A 25,715-nucleotide genomic window follows, 5' to 3' on the forward strand; every position below is an offset into this window, starting at 1 on the left:
TTGTCTATTTTTAAATTATTTTATCTTAACCATTCAAGCACCAACCACCAAAGCAAATTCCCTGTAAACTCCCAAAAACAAAACAAAACAAAAAAAGATTTATTTAATTCATTATTTTTTAATCTTCCTCCAATGATTTATTTAATTGACCTATTATTATTATTATTATTATTACATAAAAATGTTTGAATATTTTGATATAAATGTCCCTTATAACAATGTCATAAATGCCAAACAAATAAATAAAATAAATATATGAGAAAAATGTACCAAAATAAAGAAAGGGTAATATTTTGTCTTTGATACAGATACACCAGCTTGTACCTTAGACAAGGCAGTAGCATTTCTGAGTGACATGTACTAAAAAAAAAAAAAAAAAAAAAAAAAAAAAAAAAAAAACACAAAACACACATTTAAAAAAACAACAACCCTGGTTTTACCACAGCCACTGGGTAAATACTGTACCGACACAATGCTGTGTTATGCATTTAACCCGTCAGGCTGCGTTAAAGATTTAACCGAAATGTCGGGTTACTTGAACAAAGACCATTAGGTTAAATTTACATCCTGGTTGGGTTCTTGTTTCAACCCAATATGTTGGTTATATTGACTGCAGTACTGAGTTAAAATTAGCCAATTAATGAGTTATTTATTATTGGCTTATTTTCTTCTCACTGTTTATTGATTAATCATAATTAAACAATCATTAATAATAAATAATACATTATTAACAGTCACTAGCAAATGAAACGTGTTCAATCTGTATGTGTTTACAGCTATATTGGAGACTCTGGCCTGTGCCAAAATCCCATAATGATCTGACCACATTGTGCAGGATATTAATTTTATTGTACCAGATTCACAACAGAACATTTAGATAAAACAGAAGAGTATATTAAAAGTACAGTTTCAAAAAGTACATTAAAATCAATAACAGAATATTAAACACATACAAATGGGCCTTTCCAATTTTTTTTTTTTGATGGCTGGTTTGTACAGGCCTGTAGGGACGCATGCAGGATTGTAACCGCTGGAGAAACAGTTCTCTCCATTTCATATAACGCATGCTGCATCGAGTCCCAGGCGGGACGGCACCACTTGGAAACTGAAATTGGCATGTTATGATTGCCGTCTGACTACGTCACATGTGCAGGGTTGAATAGCCGAGTGCAATCCCTTGTATCAGGGCATCTGTGTCAGGGACACCCCCTCCCCCATTTTGGCTAAACACAGGAGTATATACCCTCAGTATCATGGAGCTGAAATGGCGATACTGGATCATTTGATATCCTATGAAGACAGTGTTCAGTTTGAGAATGATGCTTAAGAAGGTGTCTTCTGGACAACCTAATCAATGTAAAAGTTCTGGTACAGCCATTTTCACAACACTGAAAATATTCAGATGCCTAATTGGCACTGTGCACCGCACATCCGTGTTTTGCAGCGAAAACCAACATATGCTGTTTTATTCACATATTCAGTAGAGCTATTTGCTGTGGTGACATTAGTTACTGACTAATTCTCTGTAATGTTTTAGAAATTGTGATCGGAGGCCAATTTTGGGAATGAGACTCGCAATGGGGCCCTCATCTAAAAGAAGAAAACTCTCATCTACTGCCTCACCTGAAACACAGAAAACAGTAGTTGTATGTTGTGGGTCTTATAATGGCACAAATTATACAGCTAACCCACTGCCATCCCAGCCCTTATCCACAGACACACAGTACACATTTTACTGTGTATTATATGGTATACTATTGTTATTAAATGTAAGTATTGTAGTTTTCCATTGCAGAAACTTCCAACAATTACACGCTTACCTCCAAAACCATCTGTGAGCTCATGAAGCTCCTATTTTGCAAGTTTGTTTTTGACACAGCTGTCCGTTTATATGCATACAAAGGCTGCAGGAAAAACACACATCTGTCAAAAACAAAATCAACATGTCTGTCTCAATGAAGAAAAGCAGCAGCAACATGTCGTAATATTTGATGATATCTGTGTCAATACGAATAAGGATTGACATTCACCACCTCTATCACCATGCAAACTGGCTAACTGTGAATAAATTTTTCCATGTAATTTTGCTGCCTTTACAGCAGGGAGAGTTTGCATAAGCACATCATAATATTACAACCCTTAACCTGTGTAGCTTTAAACTGCCCCCTTGCCAGTCGCCGTCTTCCCGGGCACAAAGACTGTTCATTGGGGGAAAAAACAGTGCTTTTAAATGTAGTGTGACCCAGCGGCTGGGGTGTTTCGACTCAACAGCAGCCCAACAGCTGTGCAAGATTAGAAGTGACCGTGCCTGAGCACACTGGACAATGCCTAGCTGTTAAAACTACACAACATGGTCGTCACAAACAAACCATTATTTGTTTACATTAATTAATCAGATCATTCACAATCATCGCTGAAAATCAGCAGGGGAAAGAGTTTAGAAACAGCAGGTTATGGCTTGCGGCTCCTTGTCCCATTGACTGTCCATTCCCTTCCCTGTCGGTTCCCTTCTGCCTGTGGATCGCCACTCTGCTGATCCGCTGAAAGCACTTTGTTTACTGCCCTCCAAAATCAGCCCTTTTCCAGTGCATTTTGAAAGATACTGGACAGGACAGTTGGAAGAATAGCTTTTTTTTTTTTAAATTGTAATGTAGCACAAATACTATAACGACCGATTTAAATGGACGCAGCTGCTGGGTAGATTGCATCATATCTGACTGTCCTCAACCACTAAGCCAGCAGCTGGGTTATAGAAAGCAACTCAGAATGAGTTAAAATAACCCAAGAATATGACCCCACAGCCTCGACCCAGCGTTTAGGTTGGGGGAGGAAGAAAAACAAGGCAGCGTTTTTTCGAGGGTACTTGTGTGGTGAAGCATCGGTTCTGTTAACAGTGTACACAGACATCGGTGTGGATCAGAGCTGAGTGCCGGGCCGAGTAATAAGGCGATGTTCTGCGTTCTGTGACCTGTAGCTGTAGTGGACCGAGGAGTTTAGAATCCGGGCCTTGAAGCCACAGACGGGCTCAAAAGGGAACGCCAATGTTGCACAAACACAGAGTGCTTTTACTAACCTCATTACAGTGATGGCTGTTTGTTTGTTTGTTGACAGGGAGTAACTGCGCATGAGCAGACCATGATCTGTCGGCAGTTGTTTGCAGTTCGCTCAGCCGATCAAAACGGCGTAAAAAATAATGTGAATGATAATGTTTCTGTGCACAGAAAGGATGAAGAATGCGCTCGCCAGTGAAAAGCTGTGGCGTTCTGTTTCTTTTTGAATGTGTTTTACTGCGGGACCGTTGTTCTTAGGCCTGAGGCCCGCCCACTCCGGGTCTCAACTCGGTCTTGTAGAGAGTATATAAAGGCTGTGGGCGCTGCGCAGTGACATGAACTGAGCGGCTTGACTTGGAGAGAGCAGCGCGATGTCTGGCAGAGGAAAGGGCGGCAAAGGGCTCGGAAAAGGAGGCGCTAAGCGGCACCGGAAAGTTCTTCGCGACAACATCCAGGGAATCACCAAGCCGGCTATTCGCCGTCTGGCTCGCCGTGGCGGTGTGAAGCGCATTTCTGGCCTGATCTACGAAGAGACCCGCGGTGTGCTGAAAGTGTTCCTGGAGAACGTGATCCGCGACGCCGTCACTTACACGGAGCATGCCAAGAGAAAGACCGTCACCGCTATGGATGTGGTGTACGCCCTGAAACGCCAGGGACGCACTCTGTACGGCTTCGGCGGTTAAACGCTCCGACACAACGGCTCTTTTAAGAGCCACCCAAACATCCACAAAGAGCTTTTTCTCCGTGAGAGTGTATGAGAGAGGGGAAAAAAGAAAAGCTTTGTGTGTGTTTATTTTTTTTTTTTAATTCTCAGGTAATATACTTGCTGTTTCGTTCTGCACTACACTGAGCCACAGCAACGAAATCTCGTTCTAATGTGTATTGTTTGATGCAAATCTGAATGAAAATAAAGTCTATTTAAAATGAAGCAGAGAACAGAAAAGTACAGACACGAGTAACATCAGTAATACTTAACCGTTTCTATATGAAAGCTGTGTGTGAGAGAGAAACGCTTCAGATGGTGGTAATAGAAATATAAGAATGGAATTAATTCTTATCTATAAAATTCTTCCATCAGTGCTGTGAATATAAAACGGCGGGAAGGGAGACAAAGCGAGGCGGAGGGGAAGGAAGTGGGCGGAGCGGTAGGAGGCGCCCCGTATGAGGAGGTTTGGAACTCTGGCCAATAAAATATGTTCCTGCCTCGTGTCTAATTACACTGCGGACCTGTAAATAGAGCGGCCGCGAGGCGGGCCTTATTCATTCTCTTACAGTTTAGCCGAGGAGCAGCGCCATGCCCGAGCCACCTAAAAGCGCGCCCAAGAAGGGCTCCAAGAAAGCCGTGACCAAGGCGGCTGGTAAAGGAGGCAAGAAGCGCAGAAAGTCCAGGAAGGAGAGCTACGCTATCTACGTGTACAAGGTTCTGAAGCAGGTTCATCCCGACACCGGCATCTCGTCTAAGGCTATGGGCATCATGAACTCCTTCGTCAATGACATTTTCGAGCGTATCGCCGGTGAGTCCTCTCGTCTGGCTCACTACAACAAGCGCTCCACCATCACCTCCAGAGAGATCCAGACCGCTGTGCGCCTTTTAATGCCTGGCGAGCTGGCCAAGCACGCCGTGTCCGAGGGCACAAAGGCCGTCACCAAGTACACCAGCTCCAAGTAAAGCGCGCTGCTGCTGCCGCCTTCAGCAACCCAACGGCTCTTTTAAGAGCCACCCACTTTCTCATAGAAGAGCAAATTCGTGTCTCTCTCTCTGTGTGCTGTTCCCTTGTTTTATAATAAATGCAGAATTGAATAAAAATATATTTACGGGAGATACAGCGAGAAAAGTTGCCACATCAGGAAAACCGACCTCCATCAATGAGTATGAAAGGAGCTATTTTACTTACAAAGCGAAAATAACCGAGTAAAAATTATATGGGTGCTGCACTGAGTTATTTAAAATGTTTTATTTGTATCTGCGGATAAATGGAAATCTGACTTGTGACAATGTCCATTGTTAAAAACACAAAACGTGTAAAGTGAGAAATGTATTGAAATAAGTACAAGGTTTTGTCCTTGATACACATAGACCAATTATTAAATACAACATTACCTTTGCTCATTTCCAAGCAGCGGAGAAAACTTTCTGCTTCTCTTCTGATTACTGAAGCGGCGCTCAGACACCACAATATCTAAAAGGACGGGTACAAAAACCTGTCAGTCAAACGGCGAGGAGTTCTAGAACTCTGGCCACTGTGTCTTAACAGCTGTTCTGTTTCACTGCTCCGACTCCACTCGAACCGTGAGCTCAAACAGAACGGTGCTCCGTGCAGGGGATGGAGACGGGCTCGTTTCTGTGAGACAGTGAGGTGGCTCTTAAAAGAGCCTTTGTGTGCGTTAGACGGAGTCCGCGTTTAAGCGCGCTCTCCGCGAATACGGCGTGCCAGCTGAATGTCCTTGGGCATGATGGTCACTCTCTTGGCGTGGATGGCACACAGGTTAGTGTCCTCGAACAGGCCGACCAAGTATGCCTCGCTCGCCTCCTGCAGTGCCATGACAGCCGAGCTCTGGAAGCGCAAATCGGTCTTAAAGTCCTGAGCGATTTCTCTTACCAGGCGCTGGAAGGGCAGCTTACGGATGAGCAGCTCAGTAGATTTCTGATAACGGCGGATCTCCCTCAGAGCCACGGTGCCGGGCCTGTAACGGTGAGGCTTCTTCACGCCGCCGGTAGCGGGGGCGCTCTTGCGGGCAGCCTTCGTGGCAAGCTGCTTCCTGGGCGCCTTGCCACCAGTGGATTTACGGGCCGTCTGCTTGGTTCTTGCCATGGCGGTGAGCTCTGCACTTCACAGATGAGAAACAGAATAAACGGCACCGGCGGACGCTGGCTTTTTCAACTCTAACAGCGCCCTGCGCTCATTGGGCGTCTTGAACGCGGTCGCCTGTCATTGGAGAGAACGCGCTGCGTCACCTATTCGCTATTGGACCGTCTTTTCCCGCCGACACAGTTTGAAACACAGCCACACCCGTCCCTAATTTATCGCCGCTCGCGCAGCTCCGCAGAGCCAACAGCGCAGCTTAGCGCGTTTTGTAGGTTCAATCGCCGCACGGACAGCGCCGCCATAATCTATTTTCACCCATCAGCCTTCCTTTATAGCCAGCACACTACTGTTATTATTAGTGTTATACTATTACGACTAAAATGCTTTATAAATAAAATGCATCATTACTACTAACACCACATGATTATATTGCTTATGAACTCCTTCTATGCTAGAGCTATGAAATACCCCAAAACCTGGGAAAGGATTTAAAAAAGTGCGCTTTTTGAGCATAGATGGGTGGCTCTTAAAAGAGCCTTTGGGGACTGACGAATGCAGCAGTGGGGGAGTTTATTTGGTCTTGACGGCCTTCTCGGTCTTTTTGGGCAAAAGCACCGCCTGAATGTTCGGCAGCACACCACCCTGAGCGATGGTCACTCCGCCGAGCAGTTTGTTCAGCTCCTCGTCGTTGCGCACAGCGAGCTGTAAGTGGCGGGGAATGATGCGAGTCTTCTTGTTGTCACGAGCGGCGTTACCGGCCAACTCCAGGATCTCAGCAGTCAGGTACTCCAGCACGGCGGCCAGATAAACTGGAGCGCCGGCGCCGACACGCTCGGCATAGTTACCTTTCCGCAGGAGCCTGTGGACACGGCCCACGGGAAACTGGAGTCCGGCTCTGGATGAACGACTCTTGGCCTTGGCTCGAGCCTTGCCGGTCTTTCCTCTTCCACTCATTCTGCTGCTCAGATCTGTTACAGGAACAACTCTGAAATAAAAATCGCTACAGCGCGAGCCCTCTGTGATAAAGACAACACGGCTCTTCTCTGATTGGTTAAGATCGTTGTGGCTGAAAAACCAATCACAAACATGCTGTCAAATTCCAGCGTCAGCCTGCGTGACAATCATCCCACGGGTGTGTGTGTGTGTGTGTGTGTGTGTGTGTGTGAGAGAGAGAGATGAAAAAGGAAAGAAGGGAATATAGGCATATATATTATAAAGTTTATATATCGATGTATAGAAATGTAAATTGTTATTATTTCCATCAGCCCTGACTCAGTTCATGTTCTCCCAGCGCCCTCCTGTCACCGTTTTGTAAAGCAGGAATCAACTCCACCACAACAATCAGCAGCATCTGATATCACGAGTGAATATGGAATAGTGCTCTTTCAACGAAAACATGGGTGGCTCTTAAAAGAGCCGTTTAGGGAAAGAAAACAGTCAAACAAGCATGTTTACTTCTTTTTGGGGGCCGCCTTTTTCGCCTTGGCCGTTTTGGGCTTTACGGCTTTGGGCTTGGCAGTTTTTGTTTTCTTCGCGCTCTTGGCAGCCTTTTTGGGGGTCGACGGTTTTTTCGCCTTCTTCGGGCTCTTGGTGGATTTCTTGGCGGCGGCGGGGGGCTTCGCCTTCTTAGGAGACTTCTTGGCGGCGGGTTTCTTGGCCGCTATCTTCTTGGGCTTCTTAGCGGCCGCCTTTCTGGCTTTGGGCGCGGCTTTCTTGCCTTCGGTCTGCGTCTTGTTCAGCTTGAAAGAGCCAGACGCACCGGTCCCTTTGGTCTGCACCAGGACGCTTTTCCTCACAAGGTTCCTGACGGCGATTTTAACGCGGGAGTTGTTCTTCTCCACATCGTATCCGGCGGCCTGTAAAGCTTTCTTCAAGGCGGAGAGGGACACGCCGCTCCTCTCCTGCGACGCAGAAACCGCTTTGATGATGAGCTCGCCGACGCTCGGGCCTGATCTCTTGCTCTTTGAAGCTGCTTTCTTTGAAGCTGCTTTCTTCTTGGGCGCTTTGGCCGGCGCGGCGGCGGGAGCGACTTCTGCCATCTGTCTCGGAGCTCCGGAACGGAAGCGAGTGAAACGCTGTGTGGGAAACGGAGGCCAGGGGCGGGGCTTAAAAGCGCTCATGAGAACGTTTGAGACTCAACCGCGCTGCCGCTGAGTGAGCGCGTTGCCGTCACACACTCGCACTTGTGTTTTCTCACGGCGTTTCTCGGCGAAAATAAGACTCGGAAGACAAGATCCAAAGCGATCGAGCACACGTTTAGCGAGAACGGGCTTTCTCGTTCCTCCCGAGCTCCAGCAGGCCCAGGTACAGACCGAGCGTGTCGCGCAGTGGCCATAAAACAGCACGGTGCGGCTCGAGCCGGCGGGCTGCGCGCTTTGTGCGATGCCGTGTGTAAAAACGGGCTGAGAAACGGCGTGGCCGCTGTAAGCGCTCTGGGCTGAGTGGAAGGAAGGAGAGCCCTGTCAATGACCCTGATGGATTTCCACTGTCCGAGTGTAGTGTGCAGTTTTGGAAACGGAGCCGCTTTTGTGCTGTGGAAAGCACAGCTTTGGAGTGAGTGTGCGCGCGCCTGCGGGCCAGGGGTGTGTGTGTCAGGTGTGTGTGTGTGTGTGTCTATGTGGGCGAGTTGTGGTGTTGGATTTGGTGGAATTTGATGTGCCAACAGGAAGACTAGGCCAGGCGGAGACTCTGCTGCAGCCTTTTGGTTATTTTATTCCACACTCCTGGAGCTCTACTCGGACAACATCAAAAGAGATGTGAACCCTACTGTGGAATTCCTTCCTGATGCTTTAATCCTAACACGAATCATGTTGTGAAGCTACAACCCTAAAAATTATCACTTTGCGCAGCTACAACCCTAAAAATTATCACTTTGCGCAGCTATAACCATAAAAATTATCACTTTGCGCAGCTATAACCCTAACACAAATTACTTTGGGCAGCTGTAAGGACATTAGACACTGGATGCTGGAAAATAACGAATTTACCGTCGGAATTTTTCTCGACTTATCTAAAGCTTTTGACACCGTAGATCACAATATACTACTCAATAAACTAAACTCCTATGGTTTTAAAGGTTTTGCCTTCCAATGGTTAAAAGATCATCTGTCATATAGAAAGCAATATGTTTTTAGTAATAGTTTTGTCTCATTCCATAAAACTGTAACATGTGGAGTCCCTCAAGGATCCATACTTGGTCCTCTTTTGTTCTTGATTTATGTGAATGACCTCGCCTTGGTATCAGACAAACTCTTTACATTACTATTTGCAGACGATACTAATCTATTCATGTCTCATAAAAATTTTGATACATTTATAACAACGATAAATGTTGAACTAGGCAAGCTAAATTGCTGGTTCAAGGCAAATAAGTTGTCCATCAATATAGATAAAACAAATTTCATAATCTTTACAGGAAAAAATAAGAAATACAGTATAGAAATGGCTAAGATTCATAGATGACAAACCCATTAAACAGGTAATTAATACACATTTTCTTGGAGTCATTATAGTTGAAAAACTCACATGGAAGTTTCATATTGATCATATTTGCAAACAGATTTACAAGAATATTGGAATCATAAGAAAAGTTGCAAGTTGCCTTTCACGTAAAATATTTATGACTTTGTATTACAGCTTGATATACCCATGTTTAACATATTGCAATATTATCTGGGCAAATACTTATACTACTTCCATCAAACCACTGTACCAGTTACAAAAGCGCTTTGTGAGAATTGCATCAAATGTCCCTTTCTTAGCAAACTCAGCGACTCTATTTTACGATCTGAAAGTCTTGACAGTATATGACATAAACAAACTTCAAACAGCCATTTTCGTTTATAAAGTAATCCATAAAAGTTCTTATTTACCAGAGCATTACAAGGATTTATTCAAATTCAATTTAGATATCCATAGTCATAGTACCAGACAGCAAAACAATTTAAGGCCAATAATGACAAAATCTAATCTAAGGCAATTCACAATAATGTTTAGAGGCCCCTCCATATGGAACAGTTTAAGTCAATCCCTAAGAAATTGTTTGTCCCTACCCACTTTCAAAAAATATATAAAAAATGACATCATAGACAAGCCAACTACCCCCTCCTGATTTGTTTGTTTTTCTTGTTTTTTATGTTTACTTATATACGTAAAGATTTGGTATTTACTTTTTTTTTTACTTTTTCTACTATGTACTTATGATTTATTACTTATTAGTTTAAATTGTGTATTTGGTTTTCTTTAACTTCTGTTTAATTTGATATGTTATTTGATTTTATTATCTCATAAGTTAGTTAGTTTATTAGTTTTTCCTTATTTTCTTGTATTTCAATAATGATTTACTTTTTTCTTTTGTTTGATCTTATTTATGTATGTATGTATGTATGTATGTATGTATGTATGTATGTATGTATGTATGTTATAATCACAGAAGTTGTTATGACCATACAGTAATTAATCATAGTATTGAGGTATTTCACCTGACGTCACAGGGTCACGTGACGCCCCGGTGTCCACCATTTTGGACGGCAAGCTAGCTAATGTCAACAACAGTAGCTAGTATGTTACTGTAGCAATATTTACGTTCATTCATTTGGATGACTGTTAAAACCTTTCAGTCTCAAGTTTTTCCTTTACTGGATTTACTAGTTTACTGAGCTAGCGCGCGATGGCTCCCGGCTCGGCCGGGGAGCGCGCGATGGCTCCCGGCTCGGCCGGGGAGCGCGCGATGGCTCCCGGCTCGGCCGGGGAGCGCGCGATGGCTCCCGGCTCGGCCGGGGAGCGCGCGATGGCTCCCGGCTCGGCCGGAGAGCGCGCGATGGCTCCCGGCTCGGCCGAGCGCGCTAGCTCAGTAAACTAGTAAATACAGTAAAGGAAAAACTTGAGACTGAAAGGTTTTAACAGTCATCCAAATGACTGAACGTAAACATTGCTACAGTAACATACCAGCTACAATGTTGTTGACATTAGCTAGTGCTAACAGCTAGTTGCTAATACACTGCTACAACTACACCGACCCTAATAATACAGTTCTTAGTCATTGCCTGGTAACAGCAAATTTATAACGGGCCATGTCTCAACAGACTAAGAAGTTATTTCAATGACATTTAATAACATTTTGTTTATCCTGAGGACCGAAAGTAAATGAAAATGTGAACAAACCTTAGCTGTAATCAGATGGCTACCACCGGCTCCAGGGACGACCCACTGATGTAGGCATGTTACCCAGCCTGACACAAAATATTTGTAGGCATCCAAACTCTTATACGCTTTCAGATCAATACCTGTGTATGGCGATGGGTTTTTAACGACATAGGTATACAGATCATGTGGGCCGAAGTCAGGTAAAGACGAGGGCTTCGTGTACTTCCGTACGTCACTGAACAATCCTGGTGGAAGCAAGTAAACGTCGTTCTCTAAGCCTGCTAACCTCAATTTTTGCAAATACCTCTCCCTCTGCTCGCCCTGTAAATGCCCTACATCACTGGATAGTGAAGGTGTTTTCTGCATCTTGCTCCTTTTTCTTTTATGTTTTTCATTTGTCGCCTTCCTCACATTCAAACTGATTCGATGACTTGGTCACGTGAGTGAAATACCTCAATAGGGGAAAACCCTTGAAAACCCTTGGAGGTTTCTGGTCTTTCCCTGCATGTTCTTTTTTCTCTGTTTTAACAAAATGACGTGTTTCTTTTATGTGCAAATAAACAATAAACAATGCTTATTAATTTCCTTCTGCTTAACTCTGACAAGACTGAAGCACTTGTACTTGGACCACATGCAGCTAGAAGTAAGTTTTCTGATTCCACAGTAACTCTGGATGGCCTTCCTGTTTCTTCACGTGCAGCAGTAAAAGACCTCGGAGTGATTATCGACCCCAGTCTTTCATTCGAAACTCACATTGATAAAATCACCCGGAAAGCTTTCTTTCATCTCAGAAATATTGCTAAGATAAGAAATTTAATGTCACTACATCTCATCTCATTATCTCTAGCCGCTTTATCCTGTTCTACAGGGTCGCAGGCAAGCTGGAGCCTAACCTCAGCTGACTACAGGTGAAAGGCGGGGTACACCCTGGACAAGTCGCCAGGTCATCACAGGGCTGACACATAGACACAGACAACCATTCACACTCACGGTCAATTTAGAGTCACCAGTTAACCTAACCTGCATGTCTTTGGACTGTGGGGGAAACCGGAGCACCCGGAGGAAACCCACGCGGACACGGGGAGAACATGCAAACTCCACACAGAAAGGCCCTCAGCGGCCACGGGGCTCGAACCTGGACCTTCTTGCTGTGCAGCGACAGCGCTAACCACTACACCACTGTGCCACCCCTAGTGCAAAGATGAATAGTAAATTTAAATAAGTAAAAAAAAATATATAAGTAACAGTGAGCACAGAATGACAGTATGAGTGTGCAGATATTTTGCAAGTGATATTACTGATATATGAATCTGGATTTTAGCTGTTCATCACAGAGACAGCCTGAGGGAAGAAACTGTTCTTGTGTCTGGTTGTTTTTGCATACAGTGATCTATATAGCCTCCCTGAGGGGAGAAAATTAAACAGATTGTGACCAGGGTGTGATGGGTCCGCAGAGATGTTACTTGCTCGTTTCCTGACTCTGGACAAGTATAAGTCTTGGATGGAGGGCAGGGTGACACCAATAATTTTCTCTGCAGACCTTATTGTCCATTGCAGTCTGTTCTTCTCCTGTTTGGTGACCGATCCAAACCAAACAGTGATGGAAGAGCAAAGAACAGACTGAATGATGGCAGAGTAGAATTGTGTCAGCAGCTCCTTAGGCAGGTTGAGCTTCCTGAGCTGGCGCAGAAAGTACAACCTCTGCTGAGCCTTTTTGATGATAGTGACTGTGTTTGTCTCCCACTTCAAGTCCTGAGAGATTATGGAACCCAGAAACCTGAAGCTTTCAATGGCAGTCACAGTGTTGTTGGTGATGGTGATGGGCAGCAGAGTGGGGGGCCTCCTCCTAAAGTCCACTGTCATCTCCACAGTTTTGAGCATGTTCATCTCCAGATTGTTCTGACTGCACCACCAGACCAGCCGTTCAACCTCCCATCTGTATGTAGACTTGTCACCATCCCGGATGAAGCCGATGACCATTGTATCGTCTGCAAATTTCAGGAGTTTAACAGACGGGTCTCTTGAGGTGCAGTCATTGGTATGGACCCTTTTCACGTGACGTCACGACAAATGCGGCCGCCATTTTGGATGTGTACTACCAGTAGTTTACCACAGCCAGCATTGAGGAACGGCAGCAAAGAAAGTGTTTATTTTCAGCAAGACTTCCATCATGCCACTATATTGTTGTGCACCTGGATGTAGTAACCATCAACAAACAAGGCAAGGGTTATCATTTTATCGGATCCCGGTAGATGCTGACCGACGGAGAAGATGGATAGCGGCATACCAACCCTTGTGTAGTGACCACTTTGTTGGAGGTAAGACGAATAAAATTAACCAGAAAAGGCATTACATTGCTGTTAACATTCCATTCTAGTTTACTGTAATTATGATCCGGCAGCTATTTACACCGGATCCAGTGTAAATAGCCGCCGGATCCAACGTCCGAGGTTCTGGAGCGCGCTCGCTTGCGGCCCGGCCGGAGCCGGCGGCCGCGGAGCTGGCGCTCGCTCGCGGCCCGGCCGGAGCCGGCGGCCGCGGAGCCGGCGCGCGCTCGCGGCCCGGCCGGAACCGGCAGCCGCGGAGCCGGCGCGCGCTCGCTCGCGGCCCGGCCGCGGAGCCGGCGTGTGCGCGCTCGCGGCCCGGCCGGACCTTGGCTCCGGCAGCTATTTACACTGGATCCGGTGTAAATAGCTGCCAGATCATAATTACAGTAAACTAGTAAATACAGTTTTCTGCATCTCGCTCCTTTTTCTTTTATGTTTGTCGCCTTCCTCGCATTCAAACCGATTTGAGCCGAAGTTCACTACATGTCCAAAATGGCGGTCGCGTTTACGAAGGTCACGTGACTGAAAAGGGTCCATAAAGGGAGAAGAGCAGTGGGGAGAGCACACACCCTTGGGGGGCGCCAGTGCTGACAGTCTGAGTGCTGGATATGATGCTCCCCATCCTCACCTGCTGCTTCCTGTCAGTCAGGAAGTTTGTAATCCACTGACAGGTGGAGGAGGGCACAGTGAGCTGGGTGAGCTTGGTGTGGAGGATGTCTGGAACAATGGTGTTGAATGCTGAACTGAAGTCCATGAACAGAATCCTGGCGTATGTCCCTGCAGAGTCAAGGTGTTGCAGGATGTAGTGCAGTCCCATATTGATTGCATCATCCGCTGACCTGTTGTTAGGGTTTTGCTGGGATTCGAACCTGGTTCGTTGGTGTGATAATCCAGCAAACCCCCACTAGGCCACCAGGGGGATGACTCAAATGCAGAGGCGTGAGGCGGAAGTAGAAAAAGAATCAAAAGGTTTATTTAAACTATATACACTATATACAGGGCAAAACAAAAGACAAAAAAAAAACCAAAGAGTATAATCCAAAAGAAAAGCAAAGTGCAAAAATTCAAAAGCTAAGAAGATCAAAAAACACAGTACAAAGGAAACTGGAGATAAACATAACAGCACAAAGACTCCGTGACAAGAGGACTGAACTCAGGGGTATAAATAGACAAACTAATTAAGGACACAGGTGAAGATAATTAGGCAATTAACACAAACACAAGACACAGGAACAGTGGCGGCCTCTAGAGGCCAAAATAAACACGACATGAAAAGGAAATAACAGCGGCCTCTAGAGGCCAAAACAGTCCTAGTCCTAACAGGACCCCCCCCTCTAGGAGCGTCTCCTGACGTTCCCAGGGCGATCCGGATGGGCCGAATGGAAGTCCCAACATAGTTCTTTATCAAGGACATCCCGAGCAGGAACCCAGCAGTGCTCCTCAGGACCATAGCCCTCCCAGTCCACCAGATATTGCAACCCGCCGCGGACCCGGCGGGAGTCAAGCAGGCGATTCACAGTGAACACAGTCTGCCCCTGGAAGATGCGGGGGGGTGGGGGGTTCCTAGGGGCAGGGGCATACGTAGACGTCAGTACGGGCCGTAACAGGGAAACATGGAAAGTGGGGTTGATCCTCAGAGTCCGGGGCAACTGGAGCCGGTAGGAGACAGGGTTCACCCTGCGCACCACCTTGAAGGGGCCAATGTAGCGAGGAGCAAGCTTGCGGTTCTCCACCCGCAGTGGAAGGTCCTTAGTGGACAGCCAAACACGCTGCCCAGGGCGGAAAGCGTGTGCAGGTCTTCTATGGCGGTTGGCCTGAGTCTGGTTGGTTCTGGAGGTCTGTATGAGGGTCTTCCTGACCTTGCTCCAGGTCTTGCGACACCATCTCACATATTGGTTGACCGAGGGCACCCCCGCGTCCTCCTCCTGGTCCGGGAACAGAGGTGGCTGGAACCCGAATTGGCACTGGAATGGCGACAGCTTGGTGGCCGATGACTGCAGGGTGTTGTGGGCGTACTCCGCCCATGGCAGCCAGGTGCTCCACGATGTCGGGTTATCCATAGCCAGGCCTCGCAGGGTGGTTTCCAGGTCCTGGTTGAGCCTCTCCGTCTGACCATTGGACTGTGGGTGAAACCCAGAGGAGAGGCTGGCAGTGGCTCCGATGACCTTGCAGAACCCGTGCCACACTCGGGAGGAGAACTGGGGCCCTCGGTCTGAGACGATGTCCTGTGGAAGACCAAAGACTCGGAAGACATGATTAAACAAAAGTTTCGCAGTTTCAAGAGCAGAGGGGAGTTTGCACAGTGGTATGAAGCGGCAGGCCTTGGAGAATCTGTCAACTAAGACCAAAATGACCGTGTTACCTTGTGACTCAGGGAGACCCGTGATAAAGTCGACTGCCACGTGGGACCAGGGACGCCGGGGAATGGTCAGAGGATGCAGGAGACCCTGGGGACGCTGTCGTGGGTTCTTGGTTCTGGTGCAAACCTCACAGGACAGGACAAATGACCTTACTTCCTTCTCCATGTTAGGCCACCAGAAGCGTCTTTTCAGGAAGTCCAGGGTCCTCCGAGCTCCCGGGTGGGCGGTGAGAGGGGAAGAGTGACCCCACTGGAGAACCTTGGCCCGGGCTTGATGTGGGACGTACAAGAGGCCTGGTGGCCCCGTCCCAGGACCGGGGTCCTGGCGTTGGGCTCGTCGGACAGCCTCCTCAATACCCCAGCGGACAGGGGCCACAATCCGGGACACAGGGATAATAGGCCCGACTTCATTCTCCCTGTTAGTGGCAGAGAACAGTCTGGACAGTGCGTCAGGTTTGGTGTTCTTGGAGCCGGGGCGGTATGAGAGGGTGAAGTCAAACCGACTGAAAAACAGGGCCCACCTAGCCTGTCGAGGGTTCAGTCTCTTGGCTTGCTGGAGGTACTCCAGGTTCTTGTGGTCAGTCCAAACCAGGAATGGATGTTGTGCTCCCTCCAGCCAGTGCCTCCACTCCTCAAGGGCCAGTTTGACCGCTAGCAGTTCTCGATCCCCCACATCGTACCGGGACTCAGCAGGACTCAGGCGGTGGGAGAAGTAAGCGCAGGGGTGCAGCTTTCCTTCCGAACGTTGAGAGAGCACCGCGCCGACACCACTGTCCGAGGCGTCCACCTCCACGATGAATGGTTGGGAGGTGTCCGGGAGAACCAGAATGGGTGCCGTGCAGAAGCGGTCCTTGAGGTCTTTGAACGCCTTTTCTGCCTGAGGAGACCAGCCATAAGATCCACCTGTCCCTTTGGTGAGGTCTGACATGGGTGCTGCCACAGAACTGAAGTTCCTGATGAACTTGCGGTAGAAGTTAGCGAATCCTAAGAACCGCTGAACCTCCTTAACGGACTTGGGAGTAGGCCAATCCCGGACGGCCAGGGTCTTGGCAGGGTCCATTTGGAGTTGGCCTGTCTGTACAATAAATCCCAGAAAGGAGACCTCGGGAACATGAAATTCGCATTTCTGGGCCTTGGCGAACAGATTATTCTGTAGCAGCCTCTGGAGAACCTGGCGGACATGGTGGCGGTGCTCCTGCACGGTCTTGGAAAAGATAAGGATGTCGTCGAGGTAGACAAAAACGTATAGGTTAATCATGTCCCTTAAGACGTCGTTGATTAGGGCCTGAAAAACAGCTGGTGCGTTGGTGAGTCCGAAGGGCATCACCTGGTATTCGTAGTGCCCAGACGGGGTGTTAAAGGCAGTCTTCCACTCGTCTCCCTGTCGGATACGGATGAGGTGGTATGCGTTCCGTAGGTCCAACTTGGTGAAGACGGTGGCGCCTTGGAGCAGGTCGAAAGCTGTGGACATCAGCGGAAGGGGATATCGGTTGCGCACAGTGATCTTATTCAGGCCCCTGTAATCAATACATGGTCGGAGCCCCCCATCCTTCTTGCCGACAAAGAAGAAGCCGGCTCCAGCAGGTGAAGTGGAGGGTCGAATAAACCCAGAGACCAGGGCATCTTTGAGGTATTCCTCCATGGCCTTGCGTTCTGGCTGAGAGAGTGAAAACAGTCTGCCACGAGGAGGGGTAGTCCCAGGGAGCAAGTCGATGGCACAGTCGTAGGCCCGGTGCGGAGGAAGAACGGCGGCCCTGCTCTTGCTGAATACCTCCTTGAGATCCCAGTACTCTGTGGGAACTTGAGATAACTCGGTGAGATCAGGGGGCTCGGCAGGAGACACAGGAGAGCTAGAGAGCAGACAAGAGGTATGGCATGCAGGGCCCCATTCCACAACCTGGCTTGTTACCCAGTCTATGCGAGGGTTGTGGTGAGTAAGCCAAGGAAGGCCTAGAATAACTGGGAACTCAGGTGAAGGAATCAGGTGCAGGGATATTTCTTCCTTGTGACCTTGAGACTGGAGGAAGACTGGAGAAGTAACTTGAGTGACTCTTCCATCACCTAACGCTTGGCCATCGAGGGCAGACACAGACAGAGGGACTTCAAGAGGTGCAGTAGGTATATTGATGCTTTGGGCGAAGTGAATATCCATAAAGTTCCCAGCCGCCCCTGAGTCTATCAAAGCTTGACAAGAGTGGACAGACTCACCCCAGGAGATGGAGACCGGGATGTAGATTCCTTGGCCAGGGAGTCCGGGAGAGAGGGTAGGCCCCGTCACAACCCTCCCTCGGCTGGACGGGGCGGTCCTTTTCCCAAGAGTTCGGGACATGATGCTCGGAAGTGACCAGGCTTGCCACAGTAGATGCAGCACTTGTCCCTCCTTCTGCGCTCCCTCTCAGATGCGGAGAGGCGAGTACGACCCACTTGCATGGGTTCTGGACAGTCACTGAAGGAGGTAGACGGTCTCCAGGTAGAGGTAGGGAGGCTGGGGGGGCTCAAGGCTTGGTGGCGTTCTCTCATCCTGTTGTCCAGACGAATAGCATGTGAGATGAGGGTTTCGAGGTCACTTGGGCATCCAATAGAGGCCAGACCGTCCTTGATGGGGTCAGACAGACCATGGTGGAAGGCTGACACCAGGGCAGTCTCGTTCCATCCACTTACTGCTGCGAGTGTTCGGAACGAGATGGCGTAATCTGCGACGCTTCCTCCTTGCCAGATGGACATGAGCTTTCGGGCTGCGTCGGTACTGATGTCTGCCTGATCGAAGACCCGAAGCATCTCTTCAGAAAACAGCTGGAAATCAAAGCACTCAGGTCCCTGTCTTTGCCAGATAGCAGTAGCCCAGGCTCGCGCCTTACCAGCTAATAAGGTGATCACAAAGGCAATCTTGCGGCGATCCGTAGTGTAGGTGGTAGGCTGAAGCTCAAAGGTGAGTTGACACTGGGTAAGGAACTCTCGGCACTCACTGTGCTTGCCGTCATACCTCTGTGGTGCAGGAAGGCTGGGTTCGCGAGGTGAAGAAGGCAGCATTGCAGGAGGCACTGGAGCAGGAGTGGGAGCTGGATCAGGAGCAGGAACTGGATCAGGAGCAGGAGATGCAGGCAGAGATGTCAGCTGTGCCAGGGTTTTCCCAATTTGCTGAAGCAGTTCCTCGTGGCGAGCGAGGGCCTCACGTTGGCTGGTGAGCGTACGTCCATGAGCGTCCATGGTCGCTCCGAAGCGTGTCAAAGCTGCCATAATTCCCTGAAGGTTGGCCGGGTAGACAGTTGAAGCAGCCTCTGCTGAGTCGGTCATGACGGAGTCTTTCTGTTAGGGTTTTGCTGGGATTCGAACCTGGTTCGTTGGTGTGATAATCCAGCAAACCCCCACTAGGCCACCAGGGGGATGACTCAAATGCAGAGGCGTGAGGCGGAAGTAGAAAAAGAATCAAAAGGTTTATTTAAACTATATACACTATATACAGGGCAAAACAAAAGACAAAAAAAAAACCAAAGAGTATAATCCAAAAGAAAAGCAAAGTGCAAAAATTCAAAAGCTAAGAAGATCAAAAAACACAGTACAAAGGAAACTGGAGATAAACATAACAGCACAAAGACTCCGTGACAAGAGGACTGAACTCAGGGGTATAAATAGACAAACTAATTAAGGACACAGGTGAAGATAATTAGGCAATTAACACAAACACAAGACACAGGAACAGTGGCGGCCTCTAGAGGCCAAAATAAACACGACATGAAAAGGAAATAACAGCGGCCTCTAGAGGCCAAAACAGTCCTAGTCCTAACACCTGTTTGCCCAGTAGGCAAACTGCAGGGGGTCCAGCAGGGGGTCTGTGATGTCCTTCAGGTGTGACAACACCAGTCTCTCGAAGGACTTCATGACTACAGATGTGAGAGCTACAGGCCTGTAGTCATTCAGTCCTGTGATGGTGGTTTTCTTGGGAACCAGGATTATTGTGGAGCATTTGAAGCATGAGGGGACTTCACACAGCTCCAGGGATCTATTGAAGCTCTGGGTGAAGATGGGAGCCAGTTGATCAGCACAGACCTTCAGACAGGAGTGTGACACACCATCTGGGCCAGGTGCCTTCCTGATCTTCTGTCTGTGAAAAAGCTGACAAACATCCTCTTCACAGATCTTGAGTGCTGGTGTGGGGTCAGAGGCGAGAGGAGGCAGAATAGCAGGGGGTGTGAATGGGTCTTTAATGTCTGAGGGGGGGAGAGGTGTGAATTTGTCGAATCTGGAATAGAACACATTCAACTCGTCAGCCAGTTGATGGTTCATTGCAGTGTAGGGGGATGGTCTCCTGTAGTTAGTGATATTCTTCAGGCCTGTCCACACTGATGCCGGATCGTTGGCTGAAAGGCTGTTTTTGATCCTTAATAAGTGCATAAACAAGCTCCAGTTAGTTCAAAATGAAGCAGCAAGAGTCCTTACTAGAACTAGAAAATATGACCCCATCACCCCTGTCTTATCCACACTGCATTGGCTCCCAATCAAATTTTGTATTGATTATGAAGGACGACTATTGACCTTTAAAGCACTGAATGGTCTCGCACAACAGTACCTGAGTGAACTTCTGGTCCTCTATGACCCACCATGCCTACTTAGATCAAAAGGTACAGGCTATCTGCTGGTACCTCGTATAGTGAAGGCTGAATCAGGGGGCAGAAGGCCTTTGCGTGCTCTTGCGACAAGGCTTTCACAGATAGCTTTTCACAGACAGTTGTAATTTATCGTTGAGCAGGGAGTAATAGGCGTGTGCGATGTTATTCACCGCCACAACGCAAGGGGGCGTGAAGTCGCGAAATCGCTAGGAGTAGTTGGTGGGTGTGGTTAGTGGAGTGTTTATCCTCCGGTTACTTATAATGACTAGAACTGGAGTCGTATAGATGTACGTAGTTCCTCACTTTCTCGATCAACCGCTCTTCGTACTGCTCCATCTTCGCTCGTGTTTTTAAAAATGGCGGTCGTGAAAACAAACCAAACCGGGAAAGTAGGGAAGCGGAAGTGCGTGTACAGCGGATGTAGAGTGGACCAATCAGAGCCCTCTTGTCTGCGACGCTGTCTGCGAGGCTGTCTGCGGTGGTCACAATTTTTTGGAGGTGCACGCAGAGCATCTGCAAAGGGGGGGGCTTCGCAGACACCATCTGCGATGCCATCTGCGAGGACTGGGTTGTCAGCATAAATTGGCCTAGAGCCTTTTCTTACAAAGCCCCACAGTTATGGAACAGCCTTCCAAGTAGTGTTCGGGAATCAGACACAGTCTCAGTGTTTAAGTCTTGGCTGAAAACATATCTGTTTAGTCAAGCCTTTTGTTAATGGTGTTTATGAGGTAAAGGTGTAGATCTGGAGGGTCCTCAGACAGTGTTTTGGTAAACTGGGATGTATGGATGCTGTCAGTCCCCACTCGCTTCCTCACTCGAGTTTGTTGACGGTGTAGTGGTGGCTGCTTTATGTCCCAGGGCCCTTCATGCCTGTGTTACCTTCTGGCTCTCCCCTTTTAGTTATGCTGTCATAGTTAGGCTACAACCACACGACAACGGCAACGAGATTTTATTAAAAAAAATATTGCGTCCACATGGGCAACGATTCAGTGAAATATCAGGTACATATGGCAACGCAACGCTTGCTGAAAACGATGCAATACACATGCCACACCTCTACGTGCGCTGTACTGTAAGACGGTCCCATCGGAGACACCAGAACAATAGAAGAAGTAGGACGCATGCACATAAACCCCTTCTTCCACCCAGCGTGAAGCACTCAGGAACAAACACACAACAATAACAAGAAGATGGCTGCAACTACGCGAGGAAATCGTGCCTTCTGTGTGTACAAATTAGTTTTATTAGTGTGCATAGTTTTATATAACTTAATTTTCTTATTGTGTGTGAACATTTTGAAAAGCATTTTTATATAATTTATATAACTTTTTATATTGTGTGTGAACATTTTGAAAAGCAGTCTTATCCAATAAAAAAAAGAAATTCAAGAAATGGTTTAGTTACTTGTTTATTTAAAAGAAAAGCTGTATACAAAAGTGAATGCAATGCAGTGGTTCATACAAAACAGCGAGAGTGCTGCTTGTTCTAGTCATGTGGTTGTGACATCATCGTAAACAAATCCGTTCTACTCATCCAGACAACTTCGCAATGGCGCCATTGCCAGATTTTTCCACTCTGGAACCCGTTCTCGTTTTGGGGCACCCAAAACGCTGGTGCCGTGTGGACGCCAGGCCGAAACGATAAACAATTTTATCAGATTCACCTGAATCTGTTGCCATGTGGACAGCCTCTGAGTTGCCGGAGTCCCTACTTGTACTCAGTGCAATATGTATACTGTTCCTACTTATTCAGGTGACATTGGGCATACCTAACAACCTGTGTTTTCTCTCCCCCCTCCCACCAACTCTGTCCCTCTGATTTACATTTTGGTCCTGGGATGGAGATGCTGACCTCTTCTGTTCCTCGGACCTGCCTGATCCATCCTGGTGCCCTGTGTCTGGTTGGAGTCTCATCGCATCGCTCCTGTGGAGGACGGCCACACGTGGACAGTTAGGGGTCATGCCTGGAGGATGCTCTGGACTCTTGCAGTGGTGCTTTTGTGGCTGGGGACTGCAGTTGACTTGCTGACTTTAGGACTACGTTTGTCGTGAACGGTTTTGTGCTCGGGTTTCCATCGGTGGGAGGTTTATAGCATCAACGAAGCTGACTTTATGTTAGTACTGTTAATGTTATAGTCATGTTGTCTGTTGTTGCCCGGATGGGGATGGGTTCCCTTTTGAGTCTGGTTCCTCTCGAGGTTTCTTCCTCATGTTGTCTGAGGGAGTTTTTCCTTGCCACTGTCACCACAGGCTTGCTCATTGGGGATAGATTAGGGATAAAATTAGCTCATGTTTTAAGTCGTTCAAATTCTGTAAAGCTGCTTTGCGACAATGTTTATTGTTAAAAGCGCTATACAGATAAACTTGACTTGACCTGAACCAAGTCAGCAGCACGGCTAGTAGGGGCTTTTTGCGATGACAGTAAGACGCATGAGTGACGCACGGCCATTGTATGAGTGACGTGCCTCAGAAGTATTACACAGGTATTCCACACTTGCTATTTGTGTGGCCCGCAAGACAGAAGTGCATCTCACTTTCTACCCCATGTGTGGCATGCACACAGCGCACGCTACCCACATGCAGCACACGCGACACAAGGGGCAAGACTCTGGGTATATATAATGGAGAGGAACCAAGGAACCGATCATGTAGTGCAGGGGTGGGGAACTTTTTTCCTATCAAGGGCCATTTTGAGTTTTATAACATTCTGTGGGGGCCAAACTACATTTTTTAACCCATAACCTCTGCTGAAAATTAAGATGCAGCCCATTTATTTTAGCTTTCTTTCATGCTATTCAAATAAAGCAACTTTATTGGTGTAACTTTCTATTTTATCCCTTTTTAATCTTCCCATTTTCTTTTTAAATTTTATCCACCTCTTATTGTTTTAATGCTCTGTTTCTAGTCTTGTGTTCTTATTGATTTTATATGTACTGATGTAAAGCACTTTGAGCATTTTATGTAATGAAGATGCTACAATATAATAATATTTTAACAATTTTTTATTATTATATCTGGCTGACCTAATGTGAAGGCTGGAACTGCTTCTCTTTGGTGAGGCATCTGATGTCAGATGGTACAGATGACGATGCTGGTTTTCCAGGTTTGGGTCAGTCAGTCTTGAGCGGAAGCGATTCTTTGCAAGGGTCAGTTTTGAGAAGAACTGCTCACAGCAGTCAGTTGTCCCAAACAGTGACGCAAACTTCAGTGCATGTCTCCTCAGAGTGGGAAAATCCTCAGGACGCACATACAGTTTGCAGAACTCAAGCAGAGGAAGGTAGTTGTACCTAGCTTTGAGCTCATTGTTGCTTTGCAGCTCAATTATTTTGTGCTGTAGATTGTCAGGCACATCAGCTGATTCCACATTGAATGGTGTTGCAAATATGTTCAGGTCCTTCTTGTAACTTCTCATCAGCTGGAACCTCTCTCCAAAGGCCTGGAGTAGTTTTGCACACTCCTCAGCATATTCAGATGTCACAGCAGGCTTTTGTTCTTGCAAAGTAGGAAAGTGCACAGTGTTTCCCCTTTCCAGTTGCACTTGCCACAGCTTCAGTTTAGCTTCAAATGATTTCACATTTGAAAACCGTGAGCTGAAAAGCTGGTTGGGACCTTGGAGCTTAAAGGAGATACGCAGAGCCTTTATTTTTAAATACATTTCTGAGTGGATAGTATCTCCATCCTTGACTCTTGTATGCTGCATAAATGGGAATAAAAAAAAAATTTTTTTTTTTTTTTTGAGAGTGAAAATCGACTGCAAAGTTGTCATTGGAGCTGCCCCGCTGAGCCAGCCAGCCCTGGGTGCATCACAGCAGGAACCGGTTTTAAGGCCGAGGCCTTTTACAGCTATAGACCAAAGTCATATAAATAAAAATTTATGATGAAAGTAAGAAATACCGTTACCGACTTGCTCAACTAAGACTGATTTGACTTCATTGATTGTGGGTTGACTCTCATTAAAACAGGATAGGTGTTATAACTTATGCAACATACATGTACATGCATGCATTTTCACTGATAAAATGTAAAAGGCCAATTAAAGAATCAGAGAAACTGAGACAATCACATTCTGAAGCAAATTAAATAATTTTATACCGCTAACTTAAACACACAATACAAGTTACATGTATTAATCTAAATGCAGGTAAACAACGTGGGTTTTTTTTTTGTTTGTTTTTTTTTATCCAAATGAGTCGTAGCTTACCCGTCTGTGTTCTCGCTTCTTGAAGGCTGATCTTGTGGCTGACTGTTTTTGAAACAATCTGACTTTCAGTTGTTTGTTCAGTTCTCCGTTCATTCACTTCTTCCATGTAAGGGCGAGATGGCAGCAATATCCAGTTTAGAAATCAGACGGCTGATCCACTCTTTCACTTTTCTTCATACTGAGTACTCCGCCATTACTGCTCGGCTCAGGCAATTACTAAAACCTGGGACGGAGTGGGACGTCAGCGGTTTTAGCAACAACCACGGGGAGGTCACTGCCCGAGTGATATGTCCCGTCCCGTTCCGTCCTGGGTTTTAGCAACAACCCTCGGCTCACTCCGGGAGGACTGGTGCAACTAAACTCACATTCCTTTTAATGAATAAATAAATAAATAAATAAATAAAATACTTTCCTTTTCTCATAGTTTTCTGTAATTGTTGGGACTGCACCCTCTTTCAATACGGGCTTATAGCCAATGCTCCTCAACAGATCAGAGGTCTCGTACGAGTCTTCAGTAAAATGTGCAGAGCAGAGGAGAGACCACTTCGTAGTCGCCCAATGTGCCCGTGAACTTCTCACAAAACGCGTACAAATCTTTGTAGTTTGAACATTCTTGGGCCATGAATGCAACGTAAATCCACCTTCTGTCATGTTGCTGCACCAGCCAAAAACACATCTACCATACGTGGCATGGCGATAAATTAGCTCAAAATGGATGATCGGAGTTGCAGTCAGCTCTGTGTTTCAGTATAGCGGAAATGGTGATGAAACCGATAGACTTCCTGTTGTGACATTACGGACGTCAAGGTCATTCACTCAGACCGCAACCAATATAAATCACTTTAATCATAAAAATTACGATATTAGATTTATTGTTAACACTTAAAACTATTCCTGTGCCATTCTTGAGGTCTCAAGGCATTTATAAATGAAAGTGAGGCCATGGCTCTGCATATATGCTTTAACATTCAGTTCGGAGAGGTATCTGGTAATGTCCACCATGAAAGCCAAACCACACAGCCACTTGCTATCACTGAGTTCAGCGACTGGTTTGCCCTTCATCTCCATGAACTGCTTTACTTCTACCGTCAAGTTGTAAAAGTGTGCAAGCATATCTGCAGGACTCAGCCACCGCACCTCACAATGGTAAACCAGGTCTCCATACTCTGACTCAAGCTCACTCAGTAGCTCTTTAAACTGGAGACTGTTAAGTCTTCTGC

The 25,715-nt window shown here is 46.8% G+C and overlaps 5 protein-coding genes across 5 annotated transcripts; 2 read left to right on the plus strand and 3 right to left on the minus strand.

The window, feature by feature from the left end:
- The first annotated feature begins 3,403 nt into the window (after window positions 1–3,403).
- Window positions 3,404–3,810, plus strand: LOC132865922 (histone H4). The gene has a single exon (XM_060898427.1). It carries the CDS (start codon window positions 3,422–3,424, stop codon window positions 3,731–3,733), a length of 312 nt encoding a protein of 103 aa, XP_060754410.1. The 5' UTR covers window positions 3,404–3,421; the 3' UTR covers window positions 3,734–3,810.
- A 515-nt stretch (window positions 3,811–4,325) lies between these two features.
- Window positions 4,326–4,806, plus strand: LOC132866573 (histone H2B-like). The gene has a single exon (XM_060899389.1). It carries the CDS (start codon window positions 4,345–4,347, stop codon window positions 4,717–4,719), a length of 375 nt encoding a protein of 124 aa, XP_060755372.1. The 5' UTR covers window positions 4,326–4,344; the 3' UTR covers window positions 4,720–4,806.
- Window positions 4,807–5,069: 263 nt separating this feature from the next.
- On the minus strand, window positions 5,070–5,963 carry LOC132865893 (histone H3). The gene has a single exon (XM_060898403.1). It carries the CDS (start codon window positions 5,861–5,863, stop codon window positions 5,453–5,455), a length of 411 nt encoding a protein of 136 aa, XP_060754386.1. The 5' UTR covers window positions 5,864–5,963; the 3' UTR covers window positions 5,070–5,452.
- A 373-nt stretch (window positions 5,964–6,336) lies between these two features.
- Window positions 6,337–6,908, minus strand: LOC132865902 (histone H2A-like). Its single transcript, XM_060898411.1, has one exon. It carries the CDS (start codon window positions 6,809–6,811, stop codon window positions 6,428–6,430), a length of 384 nt encoding a protein of 127 aa, XP_060754394.1. The 5' UTR covers window positions 6,812–6,908; the 3' UTR covers window positions 6,337–6,427.
- Window positions 6,909–7,269: 361 nt separating this feature from the next.
- LOC132865881 (histone H1-like) lies at window positions 7,270–7,896 on the minus strand. Its single transcript, XM_060898394.1, has one exon. It carries the CDS (start codon window positions 7,894–7,896, stop codon window positions 7,309–7,311), a length of 588 nt encoding a protein of 195 aa, XP_060754377.1. The 3' UTR covers window positions 7,270–7,308.
- Between the last annotated feature and the right edge of the window lie 17,819 nt (window positions 7,897–25,715).

Source organism: Neoarius graeffei, chromosome 18, assembly GCF_027579695.1.
Source record: "Neoarius graeffei isolate fNeoGra1 chromosome 18, fNeoGra1.pri, whole genome shotgun sequence".
Taxonomy (NCBI): Eukaryota; Metazoa; Chordata; class Actinopteri; order Siluriformes; family Ariidae; genus Neoarius; species Neoarius graeffei.